Source organism: Musca domestica, unplaced genomic scaffold (assembly GCF_030504385.1).
Source record: "Musca domestica strain aabys unplaced genomic scaffold, Musca_domestica.polishedcontigs.V.1.1 8, whole genome shotgun sequence".
Classification (NCBI taxonomy): Eukaryota; Metazoa; Arthropoda; class Insecta; order Diptera; family Muscidae; genus Musca; species Musca domestica.
The window spans coordinates 1655404-1675025 of NW_026712409.1; the positions used below are offsets into that span (position 1 = coordinate 1655404).

At 36.5% G+C, this 19622-nt stretch overlaps 1 protein-coding gene across 3 annotated transcripts in view; it reads right to left on the reverse strand.

Annotated features, from left to right (window-relative positions):
- Window positions 1–19622, reverse strand: part of LOC101901063 (BTB/POZ domain-containing protein Tiwaz) — a 65862-nt gene that overhangs the window by 27035 nt on the left and 19205 nt on the right. Inside the window, exons 2-3 of one of the 3 annotated variants that reach the window (XM_011297825.3) lie at window positions 12404–13359; window positions 9543–9605 (exon numbers count right to left, since the gene is read on the reverse strand). In XM_011297825.3, the coding sequence (XP_011296127.1) occupies window positions 9543–9605; window positions 12404–12414 (74 nt within the window). In that variant the 5' untranslated portion in view covers window positions 12415–13359. Of the gene's footprint in view, window positions 1–9542; window positions 9606–11703; window positions 11918–12403; window positions 13360–19622 lie in introns of those variants that run through there. The other 2 variants (XM_020039843.2, XM_020039844.2) reach the window with 2 other exon arrangements.

Genomic DNA, 19622 nt, shown 5'->3' on the forward strand with positions numbered 1-19622 from the left:
AGATTTGCTAAAGGCACATCCTGGCTAGTCAGGCCTTTGTATAACCAGATATCTCAATCTCCTTTTTTTTCCCAAATTATATCTTTCCTATCATAACTAATTCTTCCTAGGATAAACACAATGGACCAAAGATCTCCAAGAAGCAGCTGTCGACTCTCTAGTGCAGCTGCGCATGTTGTAATCTAATCTAACCTTGGACTTCACATAAGATATCAAAGCTCCGTTGGGCTATAGCTAATTTTTAATTTTGTAATTGTTTTATTTTTTGAGAGAGGAGATCCCTATCCATAAAATAGGAACAGAAATTTGTTAAGTTTTAGTTCCAAATCTTTTTGGATTGTTCTTCCGTAGATACTGTTTTTTTTTTTTAAATCAAAATTTTTGTAAATTTTGATTTGTTATATTAAAGCATCAGTTCCACACTGTGTTCGTAAAGAACTATGACCTAAAAAAGGTAAGGTAAAGCTACCAACTGCTTACACTTTTATTCCAAGTGTCCCCGACTTCTGCCTATTTTTTGAATGCATTTATTGTTTTGAAAAATAAAAAAAAATCCAAAACAGTGTCTAGCAGGAACGTCAATTTCGGGCACGCACTGGGAATATCAACCATTTTTGCCATAGAATGGAAATATTGAACAGTTTGGATCTAGTTTTAGAAAGAAAATCCAGCCTTTCCATTTATCTTTCGGCTTTTTTGACTTAATTCAAAAATGAGTAAAAATATTAAAGAAATCAGGCATAGCCTCAGGGCTATATTTCAGTTTTTTTTTTACGAAGCTGCTTTACCTCCTTATTGTACCATTGCTATATCTATATTGATTTATTTATTTATTACCAAAAATATATTATCAAAAAGTAGACCTATAAAGAATATATTATTTCGAATAGCTGAGCTACCCACTGAGAACTTGATATGTAAAGTTACAGCTGATTTGGTGGGTAATTGTTACGAATGCCTTTGAAATACCGAAAATTCGACGATAATATTCTACCCTGGCCTATACTAAATATCCTATCAATGTATGTCCAAAGTTTCGGAGTTCCATCTTTAATAGTATCAGATTTATCATCACGTTCAGATAGACAGACAGACATGGCTAAAACAGCATAGAACTATGCTCTTTGATATAAATACTTCATGGGATCTCCGATTATTTCCAGGTTATGCGAACGGAATGACAAACGTTATACTCTCTCCTTTCATTGGTGGAGGTTAATAAAACTTGTATTCTTTTTTAAATTTTAAATACAATCCATTAACTTTTTTGCTTTATATATTTTGCTTGAGCTTGATTCCCATATAACCCTTCGTCCGATTTCCTTTCGCAGTGCAAAGGTCTGGTAAATATTTGGTCACATTTTGTCTGTTAGTGACGTTTAATGCACCGGGTTAATTCACGTTAAAGATCTGCTTTACTTATTGCTTCCTTTTTCCAAATTGCCCCAAGGTAATGGGCGTTTTATTTCTAAAGGTAATAATTTTCGTTTTCATTATTGTACCAATATAAAGAACGACAACAACAACAACGGCAACAGCAACAAAAGGAACGACAACACTTTTCATAGCCACAAATAGTAATACTCGTCATAGTAATAGCAACAACAACAACAACAACAACTCCTCCTTGATAATTTTATCTCATATCAAATGTGGCCAATAGCGATTTATGTTGTTGTCGTTGCCTTTAACACATCCGAGTACACCAGACACAGATAGCTTTGAACAGATTTGCAATGCATTTATTAGACTTCTCCAGCTTGTCTTTTTTGTGTTGAGTTGTCCTGGCACAACAGCAACAACACCTCCCTCACACACAAACACACATAGCACACACACACACTGGCTTCTTAGACATTCGTATGCGTATGCGGACAGACATGTCGAGGCTGTTTGCATGTATGTGTAAATATTCAATGTGAGAATTTGCCCAAAGGTCATACCATGTCCAAGTCAAGACACTCTCTTCCTTCCAATGAATTGCAACTATTCACTGTTTAACGATTTACTTTGGCACACAAATACTCTGGCAATTGCATGCATTTAAATACTCACAGACACAGACACACAGCAACACACATACACATTCATAAATTTAAACACAGTGAATTACCTAATCTTTGTGGCCATTGACTTTGCTTAATACGAGGTAGGAATGGCGATGTAGCAGCATAGGACAGACAAAAAAGGAATCTGACATTTAGGGATATTTTTTATACACCCACCATGGAAGGGTATATTAACTTTGTTATACCGTTCGTAACTCCTAGAAATACCAATGTTAGACCCAACAAAGTGTCAGCGTAAATACTGTCTGTTGTAATCGAACGAACTGAGATAGAAGGCTAAAATTTTGTACACATGTGTATTTTGCCAGTAGGCAGGTTATGTTTGCAAATAGGTCATGTCGGTCCACTTTTTTTATATAGCCCACAATATTTGGTATTTTGATGATGTTTTAAGCGACATCATAGACCGGAATTTTTTCAAATTCCATATTAGAAGATCTTAATGGATTCTGTAACCTATGACAAAAAATTACTTATGCATGTCCACGTCTTCATATAGCTCCTACCGTATTTTGATAATTTTAGAGACATCATTCACCGGAATCGTTTCAAATTTCGTATTTGAAGTTCGAAATGAATATTTCAACCTATAGCAGAAACTTGTCTATGCTGGCTCACATCTTCGTATATCCTTCTTTCGGTATTATGGTATTAACCTTTCTTTCAGTAACAAAATTTTGTATATGAAGGTCCTAATGGGTACCACAGCTTATGACAAAAATTGCATATGCAGGTCCTTGTCTTCGTATAGCCCCCATATAACGATTTTAATGCAAACGGTATTTTTCGGCGAAATTTAAAAAAAAAATTAAGTTCCTTCCAAATAATGGAGGATATTAAAAGTTTGGCCCTGCCAAACTTATGTGTTTTTTTACTTGTTATTCTATAACTATGACATATCAGGAGATCGGAAAGTTTAGATAAGTGCCAGATGAGTCCTCACAAAGCTGATTAGCCTCTGATTCTTTGATCAGTTAAAAAAAAGAGAGATTGTATTATTATTGCCACGAAGTCCCAATAGATATTCATTTTAAATAATTAGGAGGGGGTATTTCGACAGCTAAATGATCCACCATGTGAAGATATAATCAATATTATTACCATAACCGCACTATGTTTAAAGGTCAGCACTTTTTCTCAAGGAATTGCGAGTGCATTTTAAACTTAAGGACACTATTTTTTTTAGCCTCTACCACAGGTTAAATTATACAGACGAACTGGGGTTAGGGGCTACTGTTACATGATTAATATTCCAGGACCCTTAATATGCCAATGTCATTGTGAGAGATCTTCCTTGTGCATTTTATGCTAGGATTGTTCTACTTTTTATGATGTCAAAATATTAAATAACAAGTGCATCCGACGAAAAATGCGGATAGGGCCTTCAAAATACCCAACATCAGAAGGACTCGCTATATGTAGCTTTTGTCAAAACATAACATTTTTCGTAAAATGAATTTTCATTTTGCCAAAATACAGGTTTCCAAATTATAATTATCAGGCTGTTGTCAAAACTTCATATAAAACAGCAATTAGTAGAGATCAAGTCGTCAAAAAATCTATAAGTAATTGAGGAGATATGTTTCCGGAATGCATTTCGATTCCATTTCATGGGGTCCAAACAGCAAAAAAAAAAACAACTTTTACATATAAAATGGACAAAGATGTTACAAAAGGACTTTCCATAGAGAGCCCCTTACCCACTCTGCATAGGGGCCTAATGGGGCTTATATTTTAATATAAATCTTTATTAACTCCATTCTTTGAGGAAGTTATCAGATACTGGTTGTATTTTCATTAGGAACCATTTTCATAAAAATAATATTAAAATTATGTCCTACAGTCCATACAGATTTGTTCTGAAGCTGTAGTCAAACATTATAAATCTACATATTTTTTATTTGTCGCCCACTGTAATTTGTATACTTCGGGCGTCAATTATCTCCTCATGGTAGGTCATTTAAAAGTAACGCAATTATCGATTAGACTAACTAGCAATTAATTGGCCCAAATTGATAATAATTTTGACATCATCCTCTAAATATGTCGTAGAGGGACAGCAATCGAATTTTCTTGCCCTAGCCAAGATCTCAACATGTATGGGCATTTCCACGAACTTGCCGAGTGGCAAACCTCATTTTGACTTTGTGTGGATTCCAATTTTGTTTTCCTTCTCGTGGTATTGATTGCAAAGAAAACATGTTTCTTTTTTTACATTTCACAGCATTTTTGTTTTTGGGATTTTCACATGGCTCCATCAGCACAAGGACTCCTTTGGCGTCACAAACAATTGCACCTTCCGGACTTGGAGAGGTGGATGGATGTAGGTTTTGTTTCCTTTGGCGACCACCAAAGAAACTATTCGTTCGTTGCTTGCATTCGTTATTTGGCAGTTGTAACAGAATCAGTCGCACACACACACCCACACACCCACACACTCGTTCTTACATCGTCACACAAACACACACACACTCACACATGTACTTGCATAGAGACAAATTCACAAAATTTATTTTCACACACAAACAATTTAATGCTAATGGCGGTATAAAGGTTTTCTCGCTAAACTCGCCACGGCACAAAACTATTGCAAGACAATTGCCGAACTGCTGGGGAAACGTGACCGTAGCAAGGGGGCACGATGTGACGATATAAGCCGCGTGCATATGGCCCACGGGGGCGACAGTGTTTTTGTCTTGCAAACAAAAGCAAGCTCATGCGAAAAAAGGCAACCAGGCGTTGGTGCCCCCCGTACTCCCCTCCCCCACCAACATTCAGACGATATTTTCGGATTGTTTTGTGGGATTTGGCTTAACTGGTGTAGCTTTGGCTACAGCTACTGCCGGGGCCATCGCTGATAGTGAGTGCAATGCTGCGAATATTTGCCCAGTGCAGAACACAGCGAATCCATGCATTGGAACTAGAACTGCCGACAGTGTTCAGGGTCTAGAGGCGGATGTCCGTGTGAGTGTGTGAAATTTGTTGTCCTCATAAGCGGAATTTTGTCGTGGTCAAGACAACACAGTGTCAACTTGTAAATGTGTGTTGTGTGTTCACCTACAAACATGCACACACTCCCTCACCAGGTCCTGGTCATTTAAATGTTAAAACATTCACAGTTTAAAGTCATTTGTAGTTAGTGAGTCAGTCAGTCATTCAGTCAGCTAGTCAGCTAGTCATTTGCGGCAGATTTTGTCGATGTTCTGCTGTTTGTTGATTGTTTGTGGCTACACGTCGTGGCTTTCGATCTCAGTCTCCCTTCGTTGGCGCTGTGACGCTGGGGTTTGTTGGCTGGCTGACTGGTTGGCTGATTGGTATGGCCGACTAACCGGCTAGTTTGTGTGTTTGTTTATTGTCTTTTTCGCCTGTATTTAATATTTACGCCCCGGGGCGAATCGCGAGATTTTCACACGAAAATCACGTTGAATTAGTTGGCCATTTAGCTGGGCCATTTCGTCTCCTTGTATCGTTGTTTGTTGTTGCTGTTGTTGTTTATGTATGAATGTGTGTGTGTGTGTCTGTGTGCTAAGCCTTGTTAGTGTATGCAAAAGAGTATGAATGACGGCGTGTTTATGGGAGCGTTGCAATGAATTAATGCCGTTTGTTGTAGTTGCTGTTGTTGTAATTCGATTGCTGATCGCACAATTGCTGTAAATGTTGCACTCAAATGGTTATAAATTAAGATGAATTTCGGCCAATTGACAGCAATCAGTGGTGCCATTTGATAATTTGAAGAGGGAGAAATGTTTAAACGGCTGGAGGAATGGTTTTTCAAGTAATTTGTTTGCGTTATTTCGGATTCTCTACGTTAGGCGGACAAGAACAATATACCTCAAGGTATGGGGAATGAAAAGAAATAAACCATTTCATATATAAGGTCCTTGCAGGCCTTTTTTATTTTTATTATGCATTTTTATGTCATGATGTGATAGATTTTCAGTTCAGTTAATTCGAATGAAGACTTCTTCCATAGAATACACTGACACCGGATTCGGTCCCACTTCTATATAGAGAATGACCGCAACCAGAATATTTCAATCATATAGAATTGATCAAGCATATTAGGACATTCTATATTACAAAACCAGTAAGGAAAAGTCAAAAGTCGGGCGGGCCGACTATGTGATACCCTACCCCACTATGCATGTTTAGTTGAGCTCCCGTAACTAAATAATTTATTTGAAATAGATCATACCACCTATCAAAATTTGGCTTTAGAGCAGTTATAATTTGGTTTCAGAGGGAATTAATATATGGGAGGCATGTCCAAGTCTGAATCGATTTTCACTAAATCTGACGGAGACATTTTTATATTTTATACCAAATAACATTGTTATAGAGTGCATGATATTAGAATTTTATATAGGTTTGTATTAGAAAAATATAGGTGCCGAAATTCACTCCATTGGGTCTTATATTAGCCATTATTTGCATTATAAACCTGAAATCGGATTAAGGATATACATGGGAGATATATCCACATCTTAGCAGATCCCGATAAAATTTGGCAAAGGCATTTCCGAGCTATTTGGTACCAAGTATCATTGTTATCGAATGTATATTACGAATATGAGGAAATTTAAGACAAAATCGGACGAAACATATAAATTTAAATATATAAAATTTGATGTACTTGCTTCTAGACTAAATTCGGTCAGATGTACCAAATTTAGACTGATAATGGCCTTTTGGTGCAATTTAACCCAAAATCGGTTGAAGATATATATGTGGGAGCTATATCCAAATCTGAACCGATCTTGATAAAATTTGGCAGAGGTACTTCTGGGCTGTATCTGATTTTTTGTACCAAATTTCAATTGTCGAATGCATATTACGAATGAGAGGGACTTAAAGACCAAATCAGATGAAACATATAAATGAGAGCTATAGCTATACCTGAACCGATTTTCACCTAGTTTGATGTACTTGCTTCTAGACTAAATTCGTTCAGATGTACCAAAATTCAGGTCACTTGGACTGATATTGGTCATTTGAATATCACTACATGATAAGCTACTGAAAATTTTCAGACCCTTGTCTCTCAGTTATACCAATTAAATTCACTTTTTATACCCTCCACCAAACTATGGAGAGTATATTAATTTTGTCATTCCGTTTGTACCGATATTCGGTATTTTGATGATTTTAGCGACATTATTCACCGGAATTGTATATAATTTGGTATATGAAGTTCGAAATGGATACTACAGCCTAAGACAGAAAATTGTCTCTGCAGCCCACGTCTTTGTATAGCCACCATATAACGGTACCTTCGAATATTCGGTATTTTGACGATACTCACGGAAATTGTTTGAGATGTCGTATTTGAAGTTCGTAATGGATGCTACAGGCTGTGACAGAAAATTGTCTATACTGGTCCAGGTCTTTGTGTAGTTCTGATGTAACGGTACCTCCCTATATACGGTATTTTGATGATTTTAGCTACAATATACACCGTTTATTTCTAGTTTCGAATTTGAATATGGTAACGGCTTATGACAATCAATGCGTATGTAGGTTCACGTCGTATAGACCCCAATATGGAGGGTATTCAAAGTTCGGTCCAGCCGAACTTACCGCTTTTTAACTAGTTTTTTTTTTTTTTTTTTTTGGTTCCTTCTATCACTCAGTGCTGTCCTCATATTATTCTGTTTTTCATGTTGAACTGTTTTATATGACCATCGTCTAATACAGCCTTCGTTTGTGCCATGATTTCAGCTTAAATGACAGATTAATCATTGGTTTAATTATGAATACTCCTGTGAATTACTCTCCATGACTAACAAAGGAAAAAAAATCCCTTCATGTTGTAATTCCGATTTCTTGCGTATTATCGCAGAGATAATATCTCGTTTCCATCAGATGTTTACATTGTCAGGTAATCAGTTTAAATGATGTGGTAGCCGAGTCCTTGGCGCATAATGTACACCGAAACGCAGACACACACCGAATTGGTTTGGAAATCATCGCTCATCAAAGCGCTTCTATGTTGCGTATCACATGACAACGACAACGCAGCGACTGACCAATGGCCAAGCATTGCTCAGATAATGCACATCGTTATAGGCAGTGAATGGCGTTTTAACGAATTTCGGTTAGATTTTGCTGTCATACGATTGCCAGGAGCGTTTATTTTGCATTTCCGCGACGTGACTTTGCCGTAAGATGGCTGGCTATTTTCTGTCAACAGGCATCGTTGTAGTCGTCCATTCACGGCTCATAAGTAGTTGGGGGGGTTCAATATAAACTGGGAGTGGAGATGTTATCAAATGCGTGGCTGGTCTTGTGTCAATATATTTGTATTGGTGTGTGTGTGTGTGTGTTTAAACATTTAAGCGTGTTTGAATGCAGTTGGCTGAAAATGACATTGCCATTTGGCAAAAGGAACAAAACAACGTCTATACACCTATCTACCTATATGGACACACACACACAAACACTCACACACTTGCATGTGTAATTAAGCTCACGGTCATCGCAAATAAGATGCAAAGTTGTTGCCTCTAAACCCGCATCCAAAATCGACGGTAGCAGAAAATGTTTGTTGTTTCTTCCTCAGGTTAAGAATTTGGCAATCTGAAATTTTTTCACATAGGTCTATACCCAAATGAAAAAGACAGAGAGTTCAAGGTTATAACTTTGACAAAATTTCATTCAAATACACAATTTAGAGATGGAAACCATATTTCAATGGAGTTACATTTGACAAAATTACAGAAAATGCAGAGCTGGATATTATTTATTTAAAACTAGGTTATCTTGATTTTAGATTTTGAATTTTCTGTAATTTACCTTGTCGAATTTCACAGCATAGAAATGTATATTCAATGGATTTATAAATATATATTTTGACAATGAGATGTTGTCAAATGTCAAATATTTTAAAAAAAAAATGTAAAAATATGATTGCATTATGTACGAAGAAGATATCTTAATTCAACCACGACTTTATTTATTTCATCCATTAAAAAAACTAGAATGAGGAAAAGATAAATTGGAAAGAGAAAAATTTGCCTATATACACTTCACCCATGTAGATATGGGGCTTAAATCTTAATGTCGATTCCATGAACTATTATTATTTGACACTTTGTAGGGTATGTACTATAAAGAGTAGATCGATATGGTTAAACTTGGGACAGAACGGCGAATTCTGACCCCCCACACAGTGTGCCATGTGTGATTTTTCTAATTATCTCCCTTTTTACAGTGGAACCAGTTTGATCGAAGTATGACAATGAAATGTTTGATAACCTGACAAGTTTAGACCAATACTACACATGATAATTATATTTATGCCAGACAGATATACAGTCGGAGGGATATTTTCGATCGAGTTTATATGATGCGAAATGTGTTTCGTCTGAAGAAGAACCCCATTTCAGGGGATCAAATGAAGCGTGTATATGTATATTACCTGTAAATTTGTGGTCAGGATTTCGGTTTTTTATTTTAAAATTTCAAATAACTTACCTTTTTGGACAAGAAGACTCCACTGTCAAAGATGATCTTTGATCCAATGCCACAAATGACGTTCTGAAACCAAGAAAGAGAATATATGTTGTAAAAAGCTGTTAAAAATGCGTACTTCTGCAATACTAAGCCGATATTTTTTAGTTCAAGTAAATATTGGAATACTCATGTTCTATATATACTACATTACAAACAGATATCAAGGTTTCCGCTTAAAATATCATTAATATTGGGATATTAATATGTTTTTCTATTTTCTTCATTTTTTTGTTTTATTTTTATTTATTTATTTATTCATTTTTTTTTTTTTTTTTGTAAAAGGAATGAGTTGTCGGTCTAACAATATTTCGTTAGAGTTATTGGTTTTAAATAAAAATCTGAAATATGGACATCCTAGGGTCTTACTAATAAGACCAATGGCGTTGCTCTGACAAGGGTCAAAGTCAGAGACCTTGTATAATGAGCAACAGGGAATAACGATTACAAAATCTACTTGGAATTTAGTTTTAACAATAACCTTATTTTGGGTATAAATTTCGGGAACCAAACTAAAACAAATAAATTTTAATAAATTCAAGAAGGCAACCGTGAGGGTTCTTCTTTTAGTTTTCAATACAAGTCAAAAAGACTGCTGTCTTCTGCTACAATATCCAATAATATTATCAAATTTGACATTTATTCAAGGTTAGACTTCACTCAAAAATGTGTTTTAGAGAGTTTTAAAGGAAATTACACCTTGAATTATAAAAATAAAAATTTGAAATTATAAAAAAAAAAATAAATAAAAAATACTTCATATACCTATCATGTTAGAGTCTTGGTGACATAAATTCTTAAATGTGATGTGTATTACAGTTCTCAGAACTAAAATTGTATTATTATTGAATAATGCCACTCTTCTAAAAAAATTATGGCCAAGCATAGGTTTTTCAAGAAATCAACGAGAAATGTTAACACTAATTAAAATAAATCATGGATTACCCATTTTTACGCATTCTATGACTGATTTGAATTGATAATATTTTTTGTGTAAATGTGCAATGTGTGTTCCCACATATATTAACTTGAACGGAATTTTGTAGACTTTGATAAAAACAGCCCATTATGTTCAGATAATTTTCCAGATATTTTGAAAAACTCCTTGATTTTTGCAAACTTTTTTATCTATCCCCGGACAGATCTTTTTTAACTCTCTACCAGGGAATCATGGGCATATCTATTTTGAAATATTTGTATTACGTTCCTTGGAAAACAATAAAACGAATTCTATATTGGGTTTTCCATAAACGCTATTACTACCCGAAGTGTCTCACATTTTTTAGGATCATCAGAAAATTTATTCACAACTTTTTTTTTAAGCCGGGGACATATAAGTCTTATGTCCTTCGTGCTGCAGTATTTTCTGGTGAAAGAACAAATAAATTCCAGACTCAGGAAACTCTGTAATAAGAATGTCACACTGCTTATGTGGATCCGCCTTTAGAATCTATAATTGGAAAGAAAATTTAATTTTGTCTAAGTTGTGGGATCAGCTGTCTTCAAACCATATTTTACTGGAATTTGTCTTAAATACATTCACATCGGTTTACGAACCACCCTAATATATTCATGCTTGTAGTGGAACATTTTCAAAATAAATATTCTCCTGTTGGACTAAAAGGTTGAAAATATAAACTATACTCCAAAACCTGCAAAAATCTACTAGTTTTGTAATTTTTTCCGATATCATAAACAAAAAATCTGTTATCGTAGCAAAAAGTTTTACACTCTTGGCGTTCTGAAACAGAGCAAGATATTGAAATGCATGTTAATCGTCATTATTCTTTATAAGCCAATTAACATAAAATTTTTGTTTTGAAATTTTGTGCAGTTAATTGCAGTTGGATTTAACTAATTCATAGATATTGAGCCACAACTCAACATGCAGCCTTAATAATTCAAATCCGTATTGAGAAATTTTTCGTATCGCATTATATTCATATAATAAAGAGCTTCAATCTTATTTATTGTTTTAATTTTTAAATTCCCAAAATCACTTTTCTATCATTATCGTTTTCTTATTTTTTGATGAGATTTTCGTTGGTTTTTGTGTTTTTCAAATGTTAATACAATTATTTTTTTTCACATCTTTTTTATTTATTTTATTTTTGGAATAACTCACAATATATTTAACAAATGCACTTTAGATGATTTTTGTTTTCGTTTCGGAAGCAGCAACAAATCACGCTTTGTTGTGGATTTCACTTTTTTGTTTTTTTTGGATAATTTTTTTTGAAAAATAATGACAAAGCGGAATGCTAAGAACCGATTTTGGTTGGTGAAGAATTCAATGTTTTGTTGAGGCGGCAAGAACTGATTAACAACTAACAAGTTCAATAGTCTAAACACTCGATTTTATATTTAACGAACAATTCACAATTTCACACAGAATTTCGCTTTGACCACACATCGACGGTACGAAGATGACAATGAGGATGCCGATAACAACAGCTGTGATGGAGGCACCAAGCCAGCACACAAGAACCGTTCGAAACTCAAATGCAACACATTTCATTCAAATCTGTTTGTAGGGGTATGAGAGTAGGGGGTGGCGGTGGTGGTGTTGGTGTTGATGATAGTGCGCGTTTGTATGTGTGCGACGAAGAAGTGCAAAAAGCAATGGTCGGAATTGTTCACTTCCGTTTCCGTTCCAACATTCATACAGTCGGCCACAGACACAACTTTGGATTGTTGACGTCTCCGACTGTGTGCAAGAGGTTATGTGTGTGTGAGTGAATCGTTTTCTTGGCCAAAAGCAAAGATCTTCTCAACCACAACAAATTTGTGAACTGTGTTGTACAATTTACCGTTAGAACAATTACCTGACTTGCATTCGCGCTGAAGGTCCGTTTCGAACTGATTGTACGTTTGGAAATGTTGAATGTGTCTCGTTCGACGCAACGACAACGAATGTATGAGGCCGAACACAACTTCAACTTTACGCTCTGCCCAAACTTGTTTGCGGGAGAGAGAATGACTGAGCGCCACACGCCACAGAGACTGCGCTCTGTCTTTAGTTGAAGTTGTTTTACAACTTGCCACCTTGTTCGATGACTGCTAATTGTGGATGATGTGGGGTTGATGTTGTGTTTTTCTGGTTGTTGTTTCGTACGTACATCTGTGTTTCAGCAGGAGAGAGAGCCAGTTGCAGCGGCAGCAGCAGCAGCAGTAATCGTACCCACAATGACGACCTTGGCACATTATCTCTTCATCCTGCACCTTTAACCTCCTCCTTCTCCTTCTTCCTTGGCTAACTCTGCTGTACGTTGTCTACAGCAAGTTTCAAATGTGCTTAGTGGTATTGTTCATAGCGGGTTAATCGTTGTTGTTGTTGTTGCTCTTGTTACCACTTAATGGGTGATTTTTTCCTGTTACTTTTTTGAGATTTTTTCGCGCGTATTTATTTCAACACGTTGTCTGTGTTGGTGGTGGTGTTCGATGTGCTTGTCTTTCGTGGCTGGGCTGCCGCTATTCTTGGTAGGTATCGTGGCAATAATCTATTTCCGGTTTAAGTGTTGCCGCTAATTGAACCACCAAAGATTACGACCGAACGAAGAGTAAGCAGCAAATGGCCAAAACAATTAACTCCCATTCAACTCAGTGCCCATCTACATCTGTGTTTGAGTTCATAGAGTAGAAGTGTAAGAGAGGGGGAGCGATCTCACCATTCACGTTGTCTATTTGTTTTTGTTGTTAAATTCCTATGAATTCCGCCTCCTCGTCATACTTCTGGCTGGTGCTGGCAAATGCGTTTTGATTTTGTTGCTCTTTTTTTCTGCTGCAAATAAAGAAAACAAAAACACACACACACATGAACACTCACATAAATGCCTCCTCACTTTTATTAATTTGAAATATTTTGAATTTTTAAAATTGTTGTGTGTTTATATTGAATATGAATTTTTTGTATGTATAGCCGGCGGCCAATAAAAATGTGTTTCACATACATACATACATACACCCTACCTACAGTGGGGGTTTTTGCTGTTTTTGTTGTCGGCGTTGTTGTTGCTGTTGCTGTTTTGTGTTGCGCTTGTTCATATCTTAAAACAATTCCACTAATTCCTAAAGCAATTTTTATTAAAAAGAATTATATGGATTTGTATGAGCCTTATTTGAGTAGTTGTGGGGCGAGCGTGTGTGTGTGTATGTGTGTGTTTGTTTGTTTGTACGTGTGAAAGAGTGTTTGCCGGATATAAATGCCAAAGCACAGTAAAACGAATTGACAATTTGCATAAAATGTAATATTTGGCCATCAACACATAAATATGGTACTCCATCGAAAGAGAAGTTTACTGTGTTTAAAAAAAAACTGGGATTATGGCAAAATCATTTGCCCTATAATGTGTGGCCCCTACAATGTGTGGAAAGCGATCTGAGAAACCCAAAATGCTGAATATTTTTTGAAGATATTTTGAAACATCAGATATTAGAAGATACCTATATGAGGCCTGTACATACAAATGGACCCAAACTTCTGCGGTTTGTATCCTTTTTCATGAATATTACAACTAATTTGTTTGAAATTTGCGTAGAATGCTGAAAATACTACAAATCCGATAGTACTGATATAAGGGGGCTATTCCAAATACCTAGCTTAATGGGACATTCAAAGGCAGGGGGCCCGGGAACCCGGTCCCTCTTCTGAATGGTTTTTTTGTAATATTTTTGCAGAAAGGCTAATTTTTCGCTCTTCGATCCCTAAGAAAGCATTTTTAGAAAGAGCTCCAAAAAAGTGTGTATATGAAATCCTAAATATTAATTTAAATTTATGCCGATATATACCAGTTTTAAGAGCCAAAATCCTAGGAGTACGGAGTGAGATAAAAAAAACACAGCAAATTCATTCACGCCATAACTTTTACATTTTTTTTTTAAATTTTATTGAATAAAAGCCAAAAATGTCGGAAATAGCATTAAATTTTAGAATAAGTTTAGATTTGTTCGAATTGGTCACCTTTAGCACGAATTATGGCCAATGAAACCGTCACACGCTGCCCGAATATTGCCCTGCAGTATTTTGGCCCATTCCCGGCGAAGTGCTTGCTTGAGGTGATCGACACTTTGGTATTATTTGAGTGCCAACCTTTCCAAAATACCTCAGACACAACAGTCCAACGGATTGGTAACCGGAGATTTTGGTGGCCATTGTGCGAGAAGCGAGGAACCTTTTTTTGTAACCATTCTTGGGTGGCGCGTATTGAGTGCGATGCTGCTGAGTCCTGTTGGAATGTCCAAGGCCTGCGCTAAAAATGTTTGCGTGCCCGAGACTTTAGTACACCCTCCAGAATATTTTCGCGATAATATTCGGCATTTATTCTGATGCCACGGGAGATTAAAACGAGTGGAGAGCGACCATCGGCTGTTATGGCGGCCCACACCATCACCATGGCCGGCACTTAAGTTCTGGTGGCCAACCGAAGGTGCATATTTTCAGCTGACCTCTTTGGCAAGTAAACATGATCGTATTGTTTGTTTACAAACTGTTGGACAAAGAGTGTTTTCTCACCGGAGAAAACCAAATTCGACAGTTCAACACTTTCGGCCAAGCGAAGCTACTCTTAAGCTCCTTTGAGTCTATTTTCTTTCTGTTGCGGTGTAAGTTCTTGCACTTTTTGAAATTTCAATGGCTTTACCCCGAGCTCATTTTTCAATATTTGCCGAATGGAATATTGCGATATGTTCAGCCACGAGCCATTTTTCGGCCACTGCGACGCGGTTTTCGATAAAATCGCTTCTTTTTTTTCGAACCATTTCTGCTGATGTTGCTGTTTTCTTCCGTCCACTTCCTTGACGTCGGGCTACGCTACCGGTATCACGGTAACGAGCGACGGTACGAGACACAAAAGATTTATTCACATTTAAATGCTGGAGTGCTCTAACGATAGCCACTTGTGGTTTTCCAGCCAAATAAAAAGAAATCACGCTTGAATTTCATCACGAATAACTTTTTATTTTTTGGAAAATTCTCACCAAAATGCTTTTGTGCGCTTGTAAACAATATAATGAGCTGTCACTGGAATAATTTTATCAGCTGTGGGACGAGTGAAAAAATATTTTTTTTACTTGACTTTTCTCCTGCATTAAGGTTTTACTCCATTTCGAGCGATTAGTCGTCCACTCTAAGTTTTAAAACATGAATGTCTCGGGAGAGCTCCCACCTTTAAACTCCCACTCTTAGAGGTCGTGACCAAGAATCACCACCGGGAGAAAACGAGCAAACCCGTGCTCATAAAAAAAAAATAAACAATTAAAGCTCACTTCATGAGGCTCAAAAAATATATTAATCTTAACATGAGGTCAATATTAATAACCTTAACAGAACCATTCTGTCTCTGATTCGAACCTCACATATGATAATATGAGTGTGTGAGGTCAGGCATAGACATAATTATCAACTGCACCTTATATTCCGATATGTGAACTAATTAAGCCGACTTGTAAGAGTTTTTATTATAGATTAAAAATTAGGAGATATTAGCGAAGAGCTTAATCAATTAAAGTTTCTGTAAAACTACAGCATTAATATAATATAGATAGATACGCAATAATATAGATAGTACGCAATACCTTAAAATTGAAACCACTCTTTTTATGACACCCTGATTACTGTTTATATATCACAATTAACTGCCCTGCCGTACAAATATTCAATGTTTCTCGCCTACATATTTGATAACATATGATCCCGTCAAAAACCAATTATATAGCTATTTGTCCGAACATCCGCCGAAGATGTTATGGCCCGTGAAATCGCTACAGAATAACTCGTACGATGCCCATAAAGCCCCCACTTGAAATCGTAAACAACTGCCACATTGTCGTAAATGTCGATGAAGATGACGGTGCCATTCATTGCATGGCTGTTTGATTGGCTGGCTGGCTGGCTGGTTGGTGCGGCTGCTTGCCTGCTAACAATTTATTTAAAATAAGCTTCAGAGATAGTTTTAAATGTGAATGAAATTATCACCGGCGGGCACTTTTTTGTTTCGTTCATCATTTCGTTGCCAGAAAGAAGGCGGCGGGTAGGAGGCAAGAGAGAGTGGAGATAGCAAGCAACAGCAGGAATTGGATTGAGGGGTTGAACTGCACACAGTTTGTTAATTTTTTATAGCCATCGAATGGGCGAGGAGCAACAGCTACAGCGGGCTCCCCTTCCGCTAGCCAAACAATCACTCGCTTGCTTTTCAAGTATCGAGTTGTTCTGGCCGCCGTTGCTGTCGCCATCCATTCCATATATTGCTGCCATTTCAATAGTTGAATGATGTTGTGGAGGTGGAGCTGGAGCTGGTGATGATATTGTTGACGATATGACTGACATTGGTGTTGGTGATGGTTATTAATGTCGTCGATGCTGAAACTGACGACGATGATGATGATGACGAACGACGACGATGGCGACAACGATGTGCATGAAGAAGGTAAATGAAAAATTGGTTTGTTGCCAAAAACTCTGGAATGGGTTGTCGACAGTGATGTGCGTGTTCGGCTGGGCGGTTGGTTGGCAGGTCGATTCATACTTGTGTGTTTATTCGTCTTCCTTTATTTGTGATATTCTGCCTCGGCTAGCTTTGTAGGTTTGGCTGTGTTTGTGTGTGAGTGTGTGCCTTCGCTCTTTCATTCGTTCTATGTTATATAATTACATCTGTTTGCCCGGCGGCTTTTTTGTTTGAAATATTGCCCCGGGCCAAGTTATCACAAGTTCTTCTTTGCCTAGCCCAAGGCAATTCAAATATGTTGCTTATGATAGCGAACGGCAGAAAGCGTTGGCAAAATGTCGTAAAGGGGAAATTGTGAGGGACAGAGTGAACGTTTCAGCAATGTAGTAGCCGCCGGCTAAATGCTGCTGCTGATGATGATGATGGCGATGGTGGTGGTGGTGGCGGTGCGGTGATGGCGTTGGAGATATTGCCGGCTGTAGTTGTGTTGTAGAGTAGAATTTGTTGTAATGCTACATGGAAAGGTAAGCAACCGGAGGAAACTTGAATGTCGATGATGATTTATATCATTTTGGGCTTATTTAATTACAAACACGGACAATAGACACGCAACAACTCGAACCGAATACTGATTACTGAAGCGACAGAACAAAAAATGCAAACTGTTGAGAGGAAATAATGACAGGCATCGACAAGAATACTGAGATCATTTTTAATGATATGGATTTATGACTTTCCTCCCTTATAGCAAATTCTTATGAACAGTCCCCCTTTGTTTTAATCTTCTTTTAATAAAAATGTAGGTCGAATTGTATGAATATGAGAGTATAAAATGTCGCCAAAATTTATGGGGGCTAAAATTATAAAAATATGGAATATAGAGAGATACCGTCATATACGGGTTAAAAGAAGATGCTGATTTAGAAGATCAACTCTCTGCCAGTGAAAGTGGTATTCATAACCTACCCAAAATGCCACATTTGATGCAATTCCGGTGAAAAATATTAGTCAAATTTTCAAAATAGAAAACATAAGGGTATACCTAAACTTGGATCTTTTTCAGAGATGTTTTGATTTGCAGCAAATTCTTTTCAAAAATATGCCTTAAACCACCGAAAAACCTTCAGTCTGGCGGTAAAGATGTATGGAGGCTATATTAAAATGTAGGTCCACATTGGCCTATTTTTAATTCCAAAAAATCTACGGACCTAAAATGCATTTTAACAAAATTTTATCAACCTACTTCCGTTTGTTCGAAAGCTAGAGATATTATTCTGCAAATTTTCTTCCTGAATAAATATTATTACACTAGCAAGTGCCCACTACTTCGCCAGCGAAAAGTCCACCTTAAAATCTTATATTCTTAGATTAAATACTCAAAACGAACAATTTGTTCAGTTTGAGAAATTTTTAAGCAATACTTCATACATCGGATAGCGCAATAGAAAAATGTTTAGCTTTTACATCAACAAGTCTTTTAAATCTTATCTTTTTTAGTTTGCCGGGAAGAATATTAGTAAAACCATTGCACAATGGACCCACATCCAAATTTTTGGCCCAAAACTATTTCAACATCATTGAAACAAACTGTGGCCTCAATTACAAATTTCAGGATTTCCGCTCTATCCCTTCACCCAATACCAAACTTTATTACATTTAGTATGAATATCCAAAATTAACTACATCTACCCATCCTAGACACCGTATAGGAAACAACCAAATTGTACCAAATATAGTACTATTAAGTACCTTTTGTGCATTTGTAGTAATACATTTCCACAACCAACTTCATGTATAAAACTAACTTTCCAACCTTCATTATCATACGAAGTATGAAGTTATTGGCTCTATTCCTTCAAACAATACCGAATGGTACGATTTTAGAGGTTTAGTAACATTTCAGAACTTTTCGCAAACTTATATTTTGAATTTCCGAAAACCCTTTGGTACTTCTATCCTGCATTTCATCAGTGACTCTCATTTCAAGTATCGTATTTCGGTTTATCCATATATAAATTTACCAAATTTAGTACACATAAGTACATATTTCAAAAACTATCTTCAATCCTCAGTCCTAGAATGCAATAGTAATTTTATTTCTAAATTTCAGAATTCCACATCTATCGGTTCACCCAAACCTAAGTTATAGCGAATTTAGTACAATTTAGTACTTTTCGTGCAAATAAGTAAAAAATTCGAAAACTACCTCCATATCCCAATCCTAAACTTCAGTAATCTTAATTTCAATTTTTAGGATTCCAGCTCCATCCGTTACTCCAAATTCAAACTGTACTAAATTTAGTAACGTTTAGTACTTTTAGTATACGTGAATACACACTTCCAAAACTACTTCCTTACATTGATTCCTCAACCTTGATTCCCATTCCCATTCGTTTTTAGCTCTAACCGTTCACATAATACGAAATGGTACTGAAAATACCAGGGATTCGTCGGTAATTTTCCTGTAGAAAATGAAGGCGCTTAGAAACCGAACCAAAGAAATATTGGTGGAAAAACAATATTTCTCCCAGATGGATTTCAGGATGTATAGGAAAAAAAAAGAATGGAATAAAAACACAAAAGGATTAGAGTTTTGAATTAA